Here is an 18,794-nt window from a genome sequence, read left to right on the forward strand (position 1 = left end):
AGAGTAGGAGCACCCAGCTGGTGCTTCTCTCTGCCTGGCAACCATTCCCCCTTCTTCCAGAAAGAGCACTTGTGTTTCTCTAACTTGCAGCCACACCGACTCCATGAGGAAGTCAGAAACTGGCATTTGCTGCATGTGAGCTGCGTCCTAGGCTCTGCCCAGGCTTCCTTCATCTCACCCTCAGGATGAGCCCAGAAAGCAGCCACCAGTACTCCCATCTGTAGGTGTGGAAATGGAAGCTCAGAGAGGTGTACGAAATGTGCTACGTCACAGGCCCCGGCTTTGGATCTAATGCCCCAGAACGGACCATTTTCTAAATAAAACTGAGCCACTGTGTTTACCAGGAGGGGCATTTGTTCATTCAGCAAACACGAGATCCCACTATGGGCCAGGCCTCCGTGCCAGGCCTTAGGGACAAGGACCATGCAGCCGAGCCCCTGCCCTCAGGGAGTGCCCATCCCAGATGGTACAGGTGTCCTTCCACAGGCCAAATCCAAGTGGCAGTAGCTGTCTGCAACATTATTGGGAGAGGATCCTGAGCCATCTCTGGGCTCAGTGGGAAGGGGAGTGAGGTAGTGGCTGATTGATTACTCAGGTCCCCCGGGGCAATCCTAGGGAGTTTCTGAGTGTAAACTGCCTAGTGGATACCCATGTCTTAGACTTCTGACAAATGTGGAACGCAGCAGAAATAGATCCTGGTTGGAGCACAAGTTCCAATTTTTATTTTGAAAATGGCCACTGCCCATCTAATAACTAAGCCTTGCCAGTGCAACTTCGGGTCTAACTGGCAGACTGATGTACACAGAAGACGATAGTTGGATCCAGAGGTCAGAGGCTGGGGAGGCCAGACAGATGGGGATGACCAGGTGCCTTCCTGGAAGAGGAGCTCAGAGATCTGGTGGGGGGCAGGGGAGGCATTCCAGAAGTAGCAGGCAGGCAAGGGGATGGAAGTGTGAGGTGGGTGTGAGGTGGGGGTAGACTCCACCTGAAAAGACAGTAATGGGGACAGGCCGCAGAGGCCCTATGTCAGGCCTGGGAGTTTAGTCCTGACCCTTGGGTAGGGAGCAACTGGAGACTTTGAGGAGGGGCATGTCCATGAAAGATCCTCCTGGGTGGCCAGGATGCTGGGGGGGGGAGGGGGAGGGGGGAGAGTGAGAGAGGGGAGGTGCTAGGACATCGTGGAATGGGGGGGTGGTTTGGGGAGTAGGAGTCCCACCTCTGTGCTGACATGTCGTGAGACCACCGGCAGGTCTCTTACTCTTCTGGGCTGGTTTCCTTCTCCGTCTTCTCCCAAGGGCCCTTTCAGACCATGACTGAGTGAACTAAGGTGTGTGGGGAGAGGGAGTCACGTGATTCCATTAGCATCACTATTTTCTACTTTTCTTTGGCCTCAGAGACCTGGCCTAAGATGGGTCCATCACCCATGGTTTACTCCCTGCTTCAGGCCCATATGGCTCAACCTCCAGTGCATTAGCCTCACTGAAGAGAAAACATGACCTTGGAGCCACCTTCCAGCTGTGTAACTTGAGAGGAACTTTGCTTCTCCCACCTACTTAGCAGGGAGGATATGGCCATTGAGAGACCTTCACAGCACACAGGGCAGTGAGTGCTCAATTAGTGGCAACTGCCTTTCTCACTATTGTTCCTGTCAGGTTTCCTGGGTAGGACTCTTGGCTGTAAGCTCCGTGGAGGCTGGCGGTGTCTCCTCCCTGGGGCTGAACGCCAGCTGGGCCCCCAGTCAGGACGTGATGCCCAAGGCTAGTACAACTCTGCCCAGGCTCGTCATGGGGACTATGACGTGGACCTGCCCGGCCAGGTGAGCAGTCTCGATACTCACCCCACCCTGGGCGGATGCCCTGCGTCATTCCTCATGGGACTACCCCAACACAGGTCCCCAGTCCCTCCCGAGGCACCAAGTGTGACAGGCACTTATGTTCAACCAAACCCACCAGGACCTAAATTCAATTCCTCCTCCTTTTCTGTTTAATTTTCTTTGATTATTGGGGGGGGGGGGGGGGGGAATAGGTAATACATTCAAATTCTTCAAAATTTAAGAGGTACCAAAAGTGTATCATAACCCCTCCCCCACTCCACCTAGTACACAGCCCCTTAGTTCCTCTTCCTGGAGACAACCAATCTAATCTTCCTGGGCTCTGGGATCTCAATGCCTTCTTGTTCACTGGGATGCATTCCTAGAAGGGCAATGATGGGTCACACGTTATGGCCATTTTGTAAGACCTTGGATGTCCATCAAACTGTCCTCAAGTTCCACAGGACTGGATGTCCAAACCAAATCTGATTTCCTCAAGGTCAAGAAGTCTGTTACTATCCCTCCTTACAGCAGCTGTGTGTCCCTAACCTGTGGCCTCACCTCCACGTCTTGACTAAGGCCAAAGCCCTCCTCTGGGCCTAGTGACTTGCTTTGTTTATACACTCACAGGGATTTTACCTAGGTCCATCCGGGTGCATCAGCTGACTGGGGGGGCGGGCACCACCCTTCCCAAAGCCGGCACCTGACTGGGTCAAGGGCCACCACCTTCTGGGAGGTGAACAGGCTCTCTCAGCAGTGGCTGGAAAAGGACGCTCAGCAGCACCTGGCCAGCAGGTAAGAGCTGGGGCCTACTGACCGGGACTGGAGCCAGTGAGGCTGGCTCTTGTATGGTGTGTCCTGTCCCGACCCTTCTGGGACCTCCCAGGTGGTTTTCTTTCAAGGTGGCTCCCCTCCCTCTGGTGTGAACTGGGGTCTCCTTCTCTGACCCCAGCCATGGGTCAGGTTTGAGTGCTGAGTGAGCTGCAGCCGGACACCATGAAGGCTGCAGGCTCCCTCCGAGCTCCAGGACAGTGCTCAGGAGACACGGCCCACACCCTGCTCCCTGAAGGGGGCCTTTGGAGGGCCAGGCAAGGAGTGGATTTCCACAGGGAACCTGGAGTCTATGCCTCAGTTTCTGCTTATTTTTCTGCCTGAAGCTCTTTCTACCAGCTACCCTATCACTGCAGGAAGAACCTGCTGAGGAACTGGCCAGTGGTTGACCTCCCTCAGAACTGGTTTCCTCATGTGGACACTGGGAACATCCCCACAGTCGGGAGAACTGAGTGAGCTAATGAATGGAACCAAGGGGGACAGCCTGTGCCCTCCACACAGCAGAGCCTCAGAAAATGGAGCTTCAGACAAGGCTGCTGTGTGCTAGGAAGACACTGCACTGGCTCGTTACATATGGCAGCCCAAACTAACCAAAGAATTGTTTTTGTTTTTAAATAGTTTTTGTTTTACATTTTCGATTTCCAAACTAATAACGATTTTAACACCACTATCACTGCTCACTGGGGTTCCCTGTGTCCACCGTTGTCCCTCTGGTCAGTTCTCCAAATGTTAGCCAAAGGGGACTGTCAAAATGTTAGATTGGACCATGTCACTCGGCTGCTCAACATTCTCCAGTGGCTCCCATCTCAGCAGAGTAAATGCCAAAGCCTGGCCATGGCCCCCTGGGAACCTGACCACACCCTCTCCAACCTCCTCACCACTGGCTCTCCATCTGAATGAGACTCCAGTCTCACCGGCCAGATGCTCTCTGAACAAGAGGCACCCCGACCTCATGCCCTCAGCCTTGATGCTCTTCCCTACCCCTTTAGGCTTTTATAAAAGTCACTCATCACTCCCACTCCACAGTGAAACCCTTCTGGATCTCTCAACACTCTACCCTCCATCCTGCTTTATTTTTCTCCTCATTATTCCCTACCACCTAACACAGCAAACACACTTATCCAGCTAGAAACACTCAAGGACAGATTTTCCTTTTGCTCACTGCCTCAGTACCTAGAACAGCACAGGGACTTAGGCACTCAGTAAATGTCCTGAATGAATAGCTAACGATGATTGCATGTCTTATGTGCTAGGTACAGTGCTAAGTGTGCTTCACACATATCTTAGTTCTTAAGGATCTTTAAATCTCCACAATAACTCTGTGATACAAGTACTGTTACCCGTATCACAAAGGAAGAAATGACAGTCAAAGGGGACTTGTCCATGTTTGCTTTCACAAATTAGAGGCAGCAGTCTAAACCCAGTCCTGCCTGCCTCCCGGGGGCCTGCATTCAAGAGCATCTGCATTCCCTAATGACGTTCACAGCCTTCCTCCAGCAGGCAGCACAGCCCTGAGGAGGAGGGTGGGGGGTACATGCTGGTGGCCTAGCAACAGCCTCTTCTTTCTAACCCACCACAAACTGGGCTAATCTGGCCTTCCAGGAGCTATTCCTCTGACACTCTAACCCACGCTTCCCTCCCGCACACACTGTCTTCTGAAGGATGGATGAGTTGTCCACAGGAACAAGTAGGAGTCCCATAGTTTCAGCTCTCTTTGGAACAAGGTGTTCCAAAATCCAAAGATGAGAACTGACCCCCCCTTTCAGCCCTGCTGATCTCCCAGGACATGACTGCTGGATTGCAGTGGGTGGTGTTCCTGCTTGTATCAAAAAGTACAGAAGCTCAGGGATGGAAATTCTGTAAAGTGCAACGTAAAGGAATATTCCTGTGAGAGATGGGTTATTTTCCTTTCACGGGAGCCAATTAATTGCAGGAAGCCAGCACTCAGCTAAGCGAACTCTTCCATTGTCAGACTGGAGGAGCCAGCCTTGTAGTCTACCTCATTAGGGCAGCGGGTTTTTTCCTCCCTTTCTAGGTCCAGAGCTTCTCTTCAAAGGACTTTTTTGGGGCTTTCCCTTCCGTGTCTTGCTTTCCCAGTCCTTTAAGAAACAGTAACTTGGGACGCCTGCCATGTGCCAAACACTGGGCTCAGCAGTGGGGAGACAGGCAAACAAACACAGCACAGAGGAAATCCAATCCTAGGGAATGTAGAAGACCTTGCTCACAAGAGGTACTTAATAAACATTAGTGGAATGAATGGTGAATAGGTGAATATGAGGTTCTGGGGTCTAGAGAAGGGAGGTTTGCCTAATTCTGTGTGTGGGGGGATTTGGGGAAAAGCTTAGAACTCAAGGGGACAGTTCACCAGATGAACAAGAGGGAGAGAGAAGGCATGAATGGCATCCAAGACAGAGGGACAGGTACCTGAAAAGGTAGGGAGGCATGAACCAGGAGGGTGAGTTCTAGTGTCAGCAGGCAGTCTGGAATGAATGAAATGCAGGGTGAGTGTGGAAACGTGAGGAAGTGTGACTGTAGATGGTGCCCTCAGGAGTTAGGTCATGAAGATTTGAATGCCAAGTTGAAGTTTGGAGATTTATGCTGAGGGCGAGAGCTGGGTATGGCTTCAAGAGCAGGAGTTAACGTTAACTTCCAGATTTCTGGCTCAGACCAGGGGGTGTACTTGGTGGGGCAGCTGCAGAGGGGAAGCAATGCTAGGGGGAAAAATGTTGTTTGGAGAACCTGCGTAACCTGCAGGAGGTAGTAAAGCTCTGGAAGGCAGCTGGTCTCTTGGGTCTGGGCCTCTCTCCCCCTGGAGTAGCACACGGCTCACCCACTTCCTTCCTCCAAGAGGCTTTCCTTGGTCACCCTGGTCTTTTATCCTGCACCCCGAAAGCCAGCCTGCCTGAACCCCTTAGGGAGCAGCACACCCGATTCTGCCGTGGGACGATCTGCCCGGCCGACCACGAGGCCCCCACCCTCCGCAGCGGGGTGCGATCACTCAGCTACTCGCCGGTGGGACCCCCGCGGGATCTTGGTGGAGCGGGGGCACCTGGTCAGAAGTCAGCCCGGCAAAAAACGACCTGGAGGGACGCCCAGTGACGTCACAGTGGGTAGGGAACACTCGGGAACGGAAAGCGCTTCGGAAGCCTGAGCGACGGCGGGACTCCATTCCAGCAGCAGGCAACGGGGAGCGCAGGCGTCCCTACACCCTCCTCCCTCCCACTGCTGCCTTTCTCAGGGTCGCCAGCACTCTCCCTCCTCCGCAGGCCGTAAATGGCCCGTAAATGGGGTCAAGAGCTTGGCGCGGGGGGGGGGGGGGGGGGACACACACTCGTCCCTTTAAAGCTCGATCGGCTCTGCGCGGCCTCCAGTCCCGTAAAGAGGGGGCAAGGGGTCCGACCGAGCTTTTCCATCCCTTACTCTGCAGCTTTACCTGATTTCTTTTTGTGGGTGCCGGCACCGGCATGGGCACCTGGAGAAAGCGAGAGGCAGGCTGAATTCTAACAGCCCAGCCGGCCGACCGCCCGAGCGGCCCGGGAGCCGCCATTCTCGACCCCGCTACCGCGGGGCAGCCTGGGAGCCCCCCTTCGCGGCGCGCAGGCCCGGGTGTGGGACGCATGCGTCCTCGACGCCGCAGCGCGCCCCAGCGACCCGGCGGGCTCTGCGCAGGCGCCGTAGCCCCGAGCCGCTGGGAGGCGGTGGTCCCGGCGGGGGTCGCAGCGAAGGGGCCCCAGGGCGGGATCTGAGGGGATCTGAGGGGATCTCAGAGCGGGATTGCGGGTCTTTGCGCCGTCCGGCGGGCTGGGGAACGGGCCTGGGGTGAAGAGCAGGGCCGTGCCCCGGCCCCCGGTGCGTGGACTTGGTGCTTGGCTGCGCAAAGCGGGGAAGTTGAGGCCGAGGGAGGAGGCGGGTTCGTCCGGAACCGGCGGTTCCCCGCGGGCCAGCCAGCAGGATGCTCCGACTTTATCATAACGGCGGCGAAACACGGGCGAGGAAAGTAGTTTATAGCGGAAGCTTGGGCCCTTCGGTTTGCCAGAGCTGGAGCTGGATGACGCCAGAACGCGTGCGTCTGGGGTTGAGACCGTATTCGACGGAGAAGTTTCCGCCTGTTTCGGTTCGACGTCAAAGGCCAAGTATTTGTAAACGGGTGTGGAGTGAGTGTGACAGCCACGTGCGGGCGCACAGGGCCGCGTCCCGGGGTCTCAGCGGCCGTGGGGGGCGTGGCGCTGCAGCCTCCCTTGACTGACCTGGTAGATGCATTTCTTGCGTATTAAAACCAGGAAACGCTGTGTCTGTATATAAAACAGGTTATTAAAAAAAAAAAAACCCACAACACAGGTTATAAGCAGGCTCGATGCCCACAGGAAGGTTTGGGAGGACGCTGGAAAGTTGCACAGGACAGAGGACGGTTTGTTGCGAATGGTCTGCGGGTCCATTACAAGAGGCCCAGATCTCTGTGTTCGTGATGTCCCCCACAGTCTTCTGACACCCAAAAATGCCTACAGAATTTCCAATCTGTTCTCGGAAAACCACGGATTTATTCAGATTTAACCATTTTTATCACCATGCATATTAGCCGTTATTGTGGTGGGGAGGCCTAGTGTGTGGTGAAGGGGACACGGCCCCTCCCTGTCTTTGTGAGGCGGGGTCCAGTATGTTGATCGTGTAATATGGTAAATAGCTTGACAGCAGAGGCAGCACAAGTCAGGGATGGAGCACAAGAAGATCCAACCAACTAGCGGGGGAGGGTCCAATGGCCTGAAAAAGGCAACCCAAGAAACAGCATTTGAACTAAACCTCAAAGAGCACCACCCAGGGAAGGGCGGTGAGCCAAGCAGAGGGCCCGGGATGGCTGAAACAGGTCCAGGGCCCCTGGCGCACGGTAGATACTCAAATGCTACGAGTGGGTAGACTGATGATTGGATGAGGCACAGCATATTTGCTGGCTGGGAGCCATTCCCCACTAGATCATACACTGTTAAAAGGTAGGGGAATACCTGCCTCCCAATTCTGCCCAGAGCTCAGTAAAACTGAGCGGGGCCTCAGAGGTGGAGGTGGTAAAGGTCCCAGATGCAGAGAAAGTGCTGTGTGGTTCTGGCCTGGGAGTGGTTTCCAGGAAGTGGAGCTCTGATTCTGCTGTCCCAGAGGGCAGCCACTGAAAATGTAACTGCTGTGCTGGGGGATCCCTGGGGGGCTCAACGGTTTAGCGCCTGCCTTTGGCCCGGGGCGCGATCCTGGAGACCCAGGATCAAGTCCCGCGTCGGGCTTCCTGCATGGAGCCTGCTTCTCCCTCCTCCTGTGTCTCTGCCTCTCTCTATGTCTATCATGAATAAATAAATAAAAAATAATAAAAAATCTAATAACTGCTGTGCTGCTTCAGTGTTAGAAAAAGCCGGGCAGGGTTGGCCTCTCATTTTCACATATGCTCTTCATGCATGATCCTGGTAACAGGGCGTGTTTTGGCAGATGTCACCTGCTGAGGACTGCCCCAAGATAAAAATCTCCCAGAGTATGTGCACAGTGGGGAAGGCCACAGGCAAAGGGGTCTCTTTGCCCCAGATGGTCTAAAGGAGGTCAGAGCCAGTCCCCCTTTCCCCCGGGACAGTCTCTCTCCTCCTGAGGTGATCATTTCTGCCACAAAGATCAGACTAGGCCAAGGATCCGGTGCCGCCTGCTTCAAAGAGCCAAGCACGTGACATAACTGGCTTGGGTAGTTATGGGAACTACACAGCTGGCTTGGCTACTTTGGGAACTGGGAGAGCATAGGCAGCACCATCTAAGAGGCTGGCTGCAACTCAGCCTGGACTGGGTGTTGCTGTGCATGATTCTTGCTCTTGCATTGCCAAATGTTTTGACTTTTTTTCAATACAAATTAGAAGCGAAGACTATTTTATTCCCAGACTTTAAAATATTTGCACTAATTCAAATTTGAAAAAAATAAAAAACAAGACTGAGAGGTGAATGAAATACATTTGGGACCTCTGGTCCTCATTTCCATCCTAGGAAGGTGGGTACCCTTAGGACATCAGAGCAGGTGAACACAAAAAAGGAGTGCCTGGGTGGTCACAGGGAACTGAGTGGGCTGTGCCAGGGGTGAAGGGACTCCAGCCCTGCCAGGTCCGGATGCTCTGGGCATCTCCCCTGAGGGACCCACAGGGGCCAAGGTCATCCTCATCCATCACTGTTCCTTCTTCTTCCTCTGTACCTGCTGCTTTGACAACCCTTCCTCCCCCGGCATATCATTACTTCTAACTTGCCATCAAATCTCTCCTCTCTCACATCCCACCCCTAACCCCCATGTTGTGTGCAGACCTCCATCATCTTCCTGCCCCTCCCCAGGCCCTCCAACATCCTCCAATGGGTCTTACCTCCTCTCTTGTTGTTCTCCAGGTGGAAGTCAATAGGCCCTTCTGCATGAGCCTGGGATGTCTTAGCCCTGCTTAAAGCCCCCCCGGTGGCTCACCACTACTCTCAGTATCTAGCCCATATTCTCTAAAGTGGTCCCCACAGACTTCTGTTTCCTCCAGAGATTGGAACTGGTGGCTCACAGGCCATATGCAAACAGATTTTATTTGACCTTGCAGAGTACTTCATACATTCAAATTAGTTGTCTAAATGCAAAACTCAAGACACTGCCTTTAAGAAGCTTGGAGCTTTACAAGGAGAGAAGTGGAAGCCTAGGCTAAGATCAAGGCTGGAAATGGGTGGTATACAGTAGGTGCTCAAATACTCAGAGGGGAACAGGGATGTGGCTGTGAGGGAGGGATTCAAAATGCCCTGCTGCCTTTCTATTGTAATTAAGACCCCTGGAATTCTGTGCAGTTGTGGGATGATGCTGTACGCAGCAGATGCTCACTATGAACTTGCTGGAATGAATTTGGGTCTTGAGTGACCAGACCCCCTCAGCCCACCTGACCTTTGAAACTCCTGCTCTTCCTGGCCAGCGTGTCCTGGGTGGTCCCCTAGGTCTGGGGTCTGAAGCCCAGAGTCAGTTGAACAGGTGGGATGGAATTTTGCAAGGGTGGAGATATGGGCTTGGGAACAAAACAGATTTGGGTTCAGACTCAGCTCCCCCATCTCCAAAATGGGCATGATACCTTCCTGATATCTCTCTTGTCCTGAGAGTCCTGAGTGGCACCCATGGGCGCGAGGCAGACATCCATGCTTCCTCTCACCCCTCACCCCTCCTCACTCTCTGTGCCCTGAAGGGTGTTCTGAGGAACAGCCATGTCTACCCTGTACCCGTCTCTGGAGGACCTGAAGATGGACCAAGCCATTCAGGTAAGCCACTGGGCATGTGTTAGTCTAGGCCCTCGTGGGCCCTTTGTGATTGTCCCAGGGTGAGTAAGGGAGGCTTGTCTTGAAAGGTGCTGGGTGTTGCAGGTCACCACTGCAGGGCCTGCTGGTGGACAGGAGGCTAAGGCAGTGGAGTTACAGCAGGAGTGGAGAAGGCCAAGCAGCTGCAGATAGGCCTGTGCGTCCCAGCACTTCCTCCATCCCCGTTCAGGTAGACGCCACACTGTAGACAGGCTTCCAGAGTAGACCCCTTGGGCATGGCATGTGGCCTGCTCATCCCCAGAAGCTTCTTCCTTCCATCCACCTTCCATCCACCTGCAGTTCCAGTGGGTTTTGAGAATTTGGGACTTGTCGACTGAGAATTTCGTTGGGAGGTGGGTCTTGATGTTCTGGATGCCTCACGTAGCAAGCGGGTCATGACATTTGGTGGGTTGGGCGCTACAGGGAGAACCTTCCCCAGAAACATGGACATCTGCAGAGACCACATTTACACATCTCCGAGTTCCGTTGGATGCGCCACCCTACCCTAGGCCTGCCAGCATAATTAAGGCCCTGACCCTCAGCCCCAGGGAGCCCCAAGCTCCAAGGTCTGCGGGTCCTGGCCACAGCTGATCAGTGCATCTCACCTCTCCCCAGGCCCAGGCCAGAGCTGCAGCCAGGATGCCCGCCCTGCCAGTCTCCCAACCTTCAGGTGAGCGAGCCGGGGTGGGGTGCTCCTGACTGACAGTGACCTCTTGTGGCCACTTCCAAGCACTGCCTCTTGCCTGCCGCCCTGCTGTGGGCTTCCTGCACATTTTACCCCCGCCAGAACCCTCTGAGGGGACCCTGAGAATTCTGTGGCTTAGTGAGAAGACCAAATCCTCTGATGTGGGACTAACTTCTATGGCCAAGTGAGGAGACCGGGATGTTTGTGGTGGCCCCCAGAGATGATGGCAGTCCTGATTCAGGTCCTGTGGCAGCTACCTTGACCACAGGCCCACTCTTTCCCTCCTCACTGTGCATTTTCCTGGGAGCTGCCCTGGGGTCAGATGCCTGCCTCCCACAGCCCGCCTCTCCCCATCCCGTGGATTTCCTAGGAGCCGGGGCCTCACGTCCCCAGCACCAGCCCTGTGCTTGGTGTCGCATGTCTGGCTGGTGCCAAATAAAGTCTGTTGCGTTGAACAGCCAAGTGGTTCGTACATGAGGGATTCTGTGTCCCAGGCTGCTCCTGGCGAGATCACTGCCCCTCAGCCCTCCTGAGGGGAGAACCCACATCACCAGCGAGTGTTCCCTTGCCCTCTCAGGAGTAAACAGTGTCCCTGGGCCCTGTTTATTAATACAGCTGAGTGACACGGGGGAGCCAGGCAGGCGTGGCCAAGCACGCACCCCTGAGTAACACCTCTCCTCTTCCTTCCCTTCCCTTCCCTTCCCTTCCCATCAGTTTTGTACCCGAGCCTGGCGGACTTGGAAAATTATATGGGTCTTTCCCTCTCCAGCCAAGAAGTCCAGCAGAACCTGCTTCAGCTTCCAGAAGGTGCTGGTGTAGGTATTCTTCTCTTGCCTGATGTGGGCACAGAAATGTTCCAACTTGCCCTCCTTGGTTTCGCCGTTTGCACAGACTGGAAGCTCCTGCTCCCTGGCGTGCCTGCGGCTCTGTTTCTTGATGGCACTTCTCATTTTGACCCGTCATTAAAAGTGCTGTGGGGTTTCCTGCAGTCTTGGGCAGAGCTGGAGGACCACTGCCTGCCCCTTGACCTCTGGCTTCGGGCTGCTGGATGAGAAGGGAGGCGTTAAACCCAGCCTGAGCCTGGAGGCATCTAATGTAGGAGCGCCTGTGCCTTGAGAGCTGTTGCCTGGATGGCAGAGCCGAGAGGGGGAGCAGCTTGTCACCCAGCTCTGGTCCCCAAATTAAACCACAATGCTTGCTTGATTCCTGCTCTCCATGGTTTTGGGGAGCAAGAGACATCATGACACTGAAATATTCCCTCCTGAAAATACGCTCATTCAGAGACCCAGTGCCCACCCAGACCCCCTCCCAGTGGGCTCCAGCATCCCCACGGGCCGTTGGTCAGCGTGCTTGTCTGCTGTCCTGTCCCCAGGCTGCTGAAAATTGGTGGCAGAGCACAACCCCAAGTCCTGTTGAGGCTGAAGGGTTTCGTGAAGTGAAGGGAGTGAGGATGAAAACTGCCACAGCCACACACACACACACACACACACACACACACACACACAGCCACTGGCAGATGAGGGTCTGACAGGAGAAAGGCCACCAGGAAGGGGACACGTGGGGCCTGGGGTGTTTCCCCACAATAACCCCCCATAGTCATGCTGTGAAATACAAACTTCGAAGCAAAGAAAGTCCCATGGTGTATACTTCCCTTGTCAGCCTTTGACTGAATTTCTCTTCGTTCCAATAATGAGGACGTGAGTGCATTTCACTGAAATGTTGATACAAATATGACAGGTGGATTCATTTTTATAGCTAAAAGTTTTATTTTTAACTTTTTATTTTTCAATAATCATGAACTCCTGGGAAGCCACAAAGACAGTATAGAGAAGGGCACAGAAAGCTGTACCCTCCAGCGAGTGTTCCTAATGGTTATGCAGGAAGTGGCTGCAGAACCACAGGATAAGGAAAACGGGCATTTTACGTTGGTACAGTGAGCGTCTGTAGTCCTGTGTCACTTTGTCACCTGTATAGATAGACTCATGTAAGTACCAGTGCAACCAAGGCACGAACTGTTTCGTCCCCACAAAGGTCTCCCCCAGGCCGGCCCTTCGTGGTCATGCCCACTCTCTCCCCCTGACCATCCCTAACCCCCTGGCCACCACTAGTCTGTTCTCTGCCTCCATGATTTTGTTTCAGAATGTTATATAAATGGAATCCTACTGCGTGTAGCCTTTTCAGATTGGCTTTTTCCACTCAGCATAATGCCCTTGAAACCTTTCCAGGTTATTCACTGTATTAATAGCTCATCTCATTTTATTTGCTTATTTGTTTGTTTTTATTTCATTTTATTTTAATTCCAGTATAGTTAACTTTCAGTGTTATATTAGTTTTAGGTGTATAATACAGTGATTTAACAATTCCATACATCACCTGCATCCTTAATCCCCATCAATGCCCCCCCCCACCCCCCGCTCCCTTAGTTCATCCCCTTGCATTGCTAAGTAGCAGTCCGTGGTATGGACATCCCAAAGACTTTTGAATCCATTGAGAGTCATTTTAGTTTTTTCCAGTTTGGGGCTGTTACAAAGTAAGTTACTATGGATATTTTTGTATAGTTCTTTTGTACAGACATAAGTTTTCATTTCTCTGGGATAAATGTCCAAGAGTACAGTTGCTAGGTTGTATGATAAATGCATGTTTGAATCTTGAAAAGAAACTGCCAAACTATTTTAAGAGTGGCTCTGCTGCTTTATTTTCTTGCCAGCGACACTCTTCCAGTTTCTTCCCATCTTTGCCAGCTTCTCACTAACGTTCACTGTTATGATAAGTGTGTCATGATGTCTCATCAGGGTCTTAATTTGCATTTCCCTCACGGCTAGTGATGTTCAATGTCCTTCCATGTGCTGTTTACCAGCTATGATTTTTTTCAGTAAAATGCTCTTCGTATGTTTTGTTCATTTTCTCAATGGATAGTTTGTTTTTCTTTTCTTTCTTTTTAAAAAATATTTTATTTATTTATTCATGAGAGACACAGACACAGGCAGAGGGAGCAGGGAGCCTGATGTGGGACTTGATACCAGGACCCTGGGATCACGCCCTGACCCAAAGCAGACGCTCAACCACTGAGCCACCCAGGTGTCCCTCCTTTGTCTTTTCATATAAAGTTTAGATTAACCTTGCCTACATCTACAAGACATCTTGTAAAGATTTGGATAGAAATGGCATTGAATCTTTATGTCAATTTGGGGCAATTGATGGCTTTATTATGTTCTTCTAATTCATGAATAGAAAATTCCTTTCCATTTATTTAAATATTTTTTGATATCTTTAATCAGCCACTTTTTTGTTTTTGTTTTCAGTATGCAAGTCCTACATATGTTTTGTACACCTACTCCTATGTTTTATTTTTGAGTAATTATAGTTGGTAGTGTACTTTTAATTTCAGTTTCCATGTGTATGCTGTTAGTGTATAAAAAGTACAGTTGATTTTTGTGTGTTGATCTTGTATCCTGTGACCTTGCTGAAGTCACTTAGTTTTAAGAGTTTATTTGTAGATTCCTGGGAATATCCTAGTAAATCATCCTATCATCTGCAAATAGGGACCATTTTATTTCTTTTACAGTCTGTATGCCTTTTATTTCCTTTTCTTACTTTATTGCTCTGGGTAGTTATTCCAGTACCACATTTAAGAGTAGTGGTGAGAGTGACATCCTGACTTGTTCTGGGCTTTACGGGGAAAGCACTCGTTTTTATACTTTTTGCTTACATTTTTTTTCAAGACAAAACAAATCAAGTCCTTTTTCCCCCTAATTGCTTGCTATTTGCTGTGAAATTTTATTTTTAATTGGATTTCGAAGGGGTCTTCTCCTGACACCAAAATGAGGGTTTCTTTTCTGTATACCCATTCTCTTTCCCCTCATTTTCCTGGCTGTTTTTCAGGGGGTATAGGCTTTGATGCCTCCTAGTGGCTTCACGGAGCCATGCACCCTAACAGGCCCTGAGAGAGGAGTGTGATCTGGGGATGGGAGAGGGCCCAGGGACCACTGCATCCTTCTTTCCCCATCCTTATGAGACCCCTGGTGTCTGCAGATGGTGGGCTCTGGCCTGTCACTGGGCCAGCTGGTGGCACCGCTGTCTGGAAACAGCCTTGGCACACGGCGAGCAGAGATCAAGCCTGGGGTGCGCGAGATCTACCTGTGCAAAGATGAGCATGGCAAGACGGGGCTACGGCTGAGGGCCATTGACCAGGTAGGGCTGAGGACTGGGCAGGAGAGGAGGGGGCATCTCCCACACGTATTGCCCACCAGCCTGGGAGGGGGGCTGCGGGCCCTGTCCACAGTAAGGAAGGTGCGGAGCAAGCAGGGGAGCCAAGGCTTACCCAGCCTCAAGCGGAGGCTCTTCTTCTCAACCTCCCTCCCCTAAGGCCCCAGGGTCAGTGCTGGGTTCTAGAATGGACCTTCCACTTGTGCCTCCTGGGCTCCTACCATTCGGGGTCTCTCTTCCTCCCTCTCCTCCATCAGAGGGATCTGGCTTCCAGGCAGCTCAGCTGTCTGCAGAAGGTGGAAGCCGGCGGGACCAGTGCCGTCGTAAGAAGCCATGCAGTCCAGGGGCTGGGGCTGCAGCCTCCAGCCAGGGTTGAGATCTTACCCAGCTGCTCCCTGGCTATGTGGCCTGGAGTATTTTGTCCCCAGGAAAATGGAGTGACCGCTGTCCTGCCAGCTCCTAGACGATCAGGAGGCAAACAGCAGCCGGAGGGACCTGGGCTCCGAGTGATGTGATGGGGAGCTGACCACAGGGCCCTGCCTCCTCCAGGGGCTCTTTGTGCAGCTGGTGAAGGCCAACAGCCCCGCGTCTCTTGTGGGGCTGCGCTTTGGGGATCAGATCCTGCAGATTGACGGCCGAGACTGTGCCGGGTGGAGCACGGACCGAGCGCACCGGGTGCTGAAGAGGGCATCGGCAGAGAAGATCGCCATGGTCGTTCGGGACAGGTGAGTGGCCAGGCCCCCGGTGCCTCCCTGTCTGGCCCCAGGCACGTCTAGGCCCGGCTCACGGTCTCTCCCGCCAGGCCGTTCCAGCGCACTGTCACCATGCACAAGGACAGCACGGGCCACGTCGGCTTTGTCATCAAGAAAGGCGCGGTGGTCTCTGTGGTCAGAGGGAGTTCCGCGGCCCGCAACGGGCTCCTCACCAAGCAGTCCGTGTGCGAGGTGAACGGACAGAATGTGGTCGGGCTGAAGGTAGGTGCGCTCGGCCGCGGAGCTCAGGCGCTGAGAGGCGGGCAGGCCGCCGTGCCCCTGAGGCTCGGATCCCCGCGCTCTGGTTGCTGTGGGCTAAGCCGAGGGAGGTGGAGCTCTGAGCTCAGCGCCCAGCACCCGAGCGCGGGGCAGTGCTCAGGGAGCAGGAGGCCGAGGAGAGCGGGGCAGGCGGTGCGTCCAGGCAGGGGGTGCGTCAGGACAGGGCGCCCGGGAGGGGGCTGCTGCTTGCATGGATACCTGCCCCCTCCACGGCACTTCTGTTTGCATAACTGGCTCACATTCCATAATAGGAACATCTTGGAAAATGGCTGTTCAGAGACACACTTCTTCTTTTTTTTTTTTTTTTAGATTTTTAAAAAAGATTTCATTTATTTATTCACGAGAGAGAGAGAGAGGCAGAGACACAGGCAGAGGGAGAAGTAGGCTCCATGCAGGGAGCCTGACGTGGGACCGGGTCTCCAGGATCATGCCCTGGGCTGAAGCAGGCGCTAAACCACGGAGCCACCCAGGGATCCCCCAGAAACACACTTTCTGACCTCTGTTCATCTTTGGAGGGTGTGTGTGTTTTATCCTTAAAAAGCCAGAAGGAGCAAGGGGTCCAGGGTCTAGCGGATGTGGACTGAGCAGTGGGCGCCTTCAGGCACCGGACCTCAGAGGATGATGAGTCGTGTGGCTTTTGGTCCCTGAACAAGTGAAAGTGGTTTGATCCTGACTCGCTGCCGCCTGGACAGAGAGCGGTTCTTCTTCGAGGTTGTGATTTGGAGGGAGAGTCCTATCCCCTCCTGCAGCCAGGGCTCCAGGGCTCCCCCCAGCAGAAGTGGCCTGGGCAGTGGCATCTCACTCCGCAGCTGGCACGGCCTTCTAAGCCAGTTCTCCACCCCTCCCCAGGGCCATCACCCCGCCATTCCTGTCCCAGATCTGCTTCCCATGCTGGACTGTCTCCCCACCTCCCTTGGAGGCTGGCTCTGGAGGCTCATGAGCATTGTGATCAGGAAGTTCTTCCTGATGTGAGTCTGTGATCCCTCCTACTGCATATCTCCCCCTCGGGGATCAGGCTTGACAATCCAAAGGGAACCGTTTATGCCTGAGAAGTTGACGAGGCCAACACCGATTCTGAGTAGCTTCCCTCTCGGGTACCTGCAAACGCCCTCCTTTCAAAGCATTCCAGTTCTTTGATCTTAACTCCTCTGGAGACCAGTCATGCTAAAATGTGCCAAGGATTCTCTCTTCCTCCCCGAAGGCTCAGGGCATCATGATGAACTTGCCAGTTACCCTGGCAAACCGTGGTGCTCGGAGGCTCTCACTGGGTTTCTCCGTTTCCTGAACGGCCCTGTGTAGTTACGCATTTTGAGATATTTGTCTTCTGAAAGCTGATCTGTTTCCACCGTGTGGCTGTCACTGGTCCCATCTCGCACATCTCGCACCTCACCAACTGAGCACATAACCAAGTTAGAAGTGCGTGGATGGTCACTAGTCTCTGTGAAAGGGCCGGAAGCTCTGCTGTGGCCGTGCTTTAGAGTTCAGTCTGTTTGGCCCACGTGGCATAGGGGCTTGTCCTTTCCTGTTCTCCTCATGGTCTGAACGGCGTCTGCAGACCTTTCTCTCTTTACCGGTCAACAAAGTGTAAGCGGAAAAGAGCCCTGGAGGGCTCGGCTCGTCTGGCTGGCCAACAGGAGCCCAGCGGGTGGATGGATGCACCCGATGGCCTCCACTGCATGGTAATTTTCCAGAACTTGAGTGTGACTGAGTCAGGGAGATGGCATAGACAATGTGGGCGTGGTGAGTGAGGCGTTGGAGCGCTCCGGTGGAAGGGGACGCAAGGAGAGTTTGTGAGGCCTATTCTGTGTCAGGCCCACAGGACTTGCCTTCAAGGGGAGAGTGAGGAGAGGCCTGCTCATTTTTACCACAGAGATCCTCAGGTCGGGGGCTCACGGTCTTGCTCAAGCGAGGCCTCACCTGGCTGCTTACCTGGAACTCTCCCCTAATGGCAGCAGGGTCTTGGGGGTGGGGTGCTGACCCCTCCTCTGCAGAGGTGCCCCTGGCCCCAGGGTGACTGCCCCCTCACTTCCTCTCCAGGACAAAGCGGTCACAGAGATTCTGGCCATGGCCGGGAACGTTGTCACCTTGACCATCATCCCTACCGTGATCTATGAGCACATGGTCAAAAAGTAAGGCTCCCCCCTCCTAGCCAAGCCCCTACCCCCACCTCCCCACCTCCTAGCCAAGCCAGCCTCCTCAAGCCTCACGCAGGGCACACACCAGCCTGCCCCCCTTCACTCCCTTCCAGGTGGCTGGTGATTGCAAGGGACTTGAAAGTCTTAGGAATGGAAATGAAGGTCCCCCTGGGGGATGCACAGGCCGGGAGGGAGGAGAAGCAGGTGCTGCCAGTTTGGGTGACTCCTCGTTGCTGTATCTAGGTTGTCCCTGACCCTGCTCCACCACGCCATGGACCACTCGATCCCAGATGTCTGAAGCCAGGGGAGCACTGCTCAGCCGTCCCATACTCTCCACCCCTGCAGGAAAGGGCTCAGAGTCCTCCTAGGACATGTGTGGGGGGCTGTGCCCAGGCCAGGGCTGCGCTGAGGGCACAAGTTCCAAGTGGGGCAGGTGGGGTTCCCGGTGGGAAGCCACCGAGACACACGGGGCCTCCCTGGAACCTCTGACCGGGAACTGCACGCAGGCCCCCAGCAGTGATTCTCTGTGCCTATTTAAATGCTTAGCACGGAGGCAGTCCGGCCAAACACTTCTTAAAGTTGCAGTTGGGCCCCTCACAAGACTTTTGCTGCGCCTACCAGAAAAACAGCTTCACGTTTTGAGAGAACACAACTACATCCTTTGTGAGACTGTTTTCTTTCTCCTTCCCTTCCCGTCTGTCACAAACTACATAGTTATAATCCTTCATTTCTTTTGAATAAATACTTGATTTTAAATAAAAGCCTTTCTTCAAAAGTGA

The 18,794-nt window shown here is 53.5% G+C and overlaps 2 protein-coding genes across 15 annotated transcripts; one reads left to right on the forward strand and one right to left on the reverse strand.

The window, feature by feature from the left end:
• Nucleotides 1-640: 640 nt before the first annotated feature.
• LOC111092251 lies at nucleotides 641-6,238 on the reverse strand. Of its 13 annotated transcripts, none has more exons than XM_038571840.1 (4): nucleotides 6,075-6,238; nucleotides 2,095-2,192; nucleotides 1,217-1,322; nucleotides 641-985 (listed from the first exon to the last, which is right to left on the reverse strand). In XM_038571840.1, exons 1-4 carry the CDS (start codon nucleotides 6,186-6,188, stop codon nucleotides 656-658), a joined length of 648 nt encoding a protein of 215 aa, XP_038427768.1. In that variant the 5' UTR covers nucleotides 6,189-6,238; the 3' UTR covers nucleotides 641-655. The 13 variants fall into 13 exon arrangements, 1 of the variants encoding a protein (XP_038427768.1); XR_005377703.1 differs by lacking the exon at nucleotides 6,075-6,238 and adding an exon at nucleotides 5,569-5,683 and having other exon boundaries at nucleotides 696-985; XR_005377704.1 differs by lacking the exons at nucleotides 2,095-2,192; nucleotides 6,075-6,238 and adding exons at nucleotides 5,066-5,121; nucleotides 5,569-5,615 and having other exon boundaries at nucleotides 696-985.
• SDCBP2 (syndecan binding protein 2) lies at nucleotides 2,536-18,794 on the forward strand. 2 transcript variants are annotated; one of them, XM_038571838.1, is made up of 9 exons: nucleotides 2,536-2,605; nucleotides 9,850-9,922; nucleotides 10,574-10,628; nucleotides 11,358-11,458; nucleotides 14,676-14,834; nucleotides 15,399-15,574; nucleotides 15,652-15,823; nucleotides 17,918-18,009; nucleotides 18,259-18,794. In XM_038571838.1, the coding sequence occupies exons 2-9, from the start codon at nucleotides 9,869-9,871 to the stop codon at nucleotides 18,311-18,313; spliced, it is 864 nt and encodes a 287-aa protein (XP_038427766.1). In that variant the 5' UTR covers nucleotides 2,536-2,605; nucleotides 9,850-9,868; the 3' UTR covers nucleotides 18,314-18,794. The 2 variants fall into 2 exon arrangements, with proteins under 2 accessions (XP_038427766.1, XP_038427767.1); XM_038571839.1 differs by lacking the exons at nucleotides 2,536-2,605; nucleotides 9,850-9,922 and having other exon boundaries at nucleotides 10,603-10,628; nucleotides 11,358-11,462.

This window comes from Canis lupus, chromosome 24 (genome assembly GCF_011100685.1).
Source record: "Canis lupus familiaris isolate Mischka breed German Shepherd chromosome 24, alternate assembly UU_Cfam_GSD_1.0, whole genome shotgun sequence".
In the NCBI taxonomy this organism is placed as follows: Eukaryota; Metazoa; Chordata; class Mammalia; order Carnivora; family Canidae; genus Canis; species Canis lupus.

Excerpts from the sequence above, each read along its gene's own strand:
- LOC111092251 (XM_038571840.1), bottom strand. The coding sequence starts at position 6,188 with ATGGCGGCTCCCGGGCCGCTCGGGCGGTCGGCCGGCTGGGCTGTTAGA. Across the intron at positions 2,193-6,074 it reads CACCCACAAAAAGAAATCAG|GAATGCATCCCAGTGAACAA; the intron begins GTAAAGCTGCAG and ends TTGCCCTTCTAG. Across the intron at positions 986-1,216 it reads CACGACATGTCAGCACAGAG|GTGGAGTCTACCCCCACCTC; the intron begins GTGGGACTCCTA and ends CTGTCTTTTCAG.
- SDCBP2 (XM_038571838.1), top strand. The coding sequence starts at position 9,869 with ATGTCTACCCTGTACCCGTCTCTGGAGGACCTGAAGATGGACCAAGCC. Across the intron at positions 10,629-11,357 it reads GCCAGTCTCCCAACCTTCAG|TTTTGTACCCGAGCCTGGCG; the intron begins GTGAGCGAGCCG and ends CCTTCCCATCAG. Across the intron at positions 18,010-18,258 it reads TATGAGCACATGGTCAAAAA|GTTGTCCCTGACCCTGCTCC; the intron begins GTAAGGCTCCCC and ends TGCTGTATCTAG.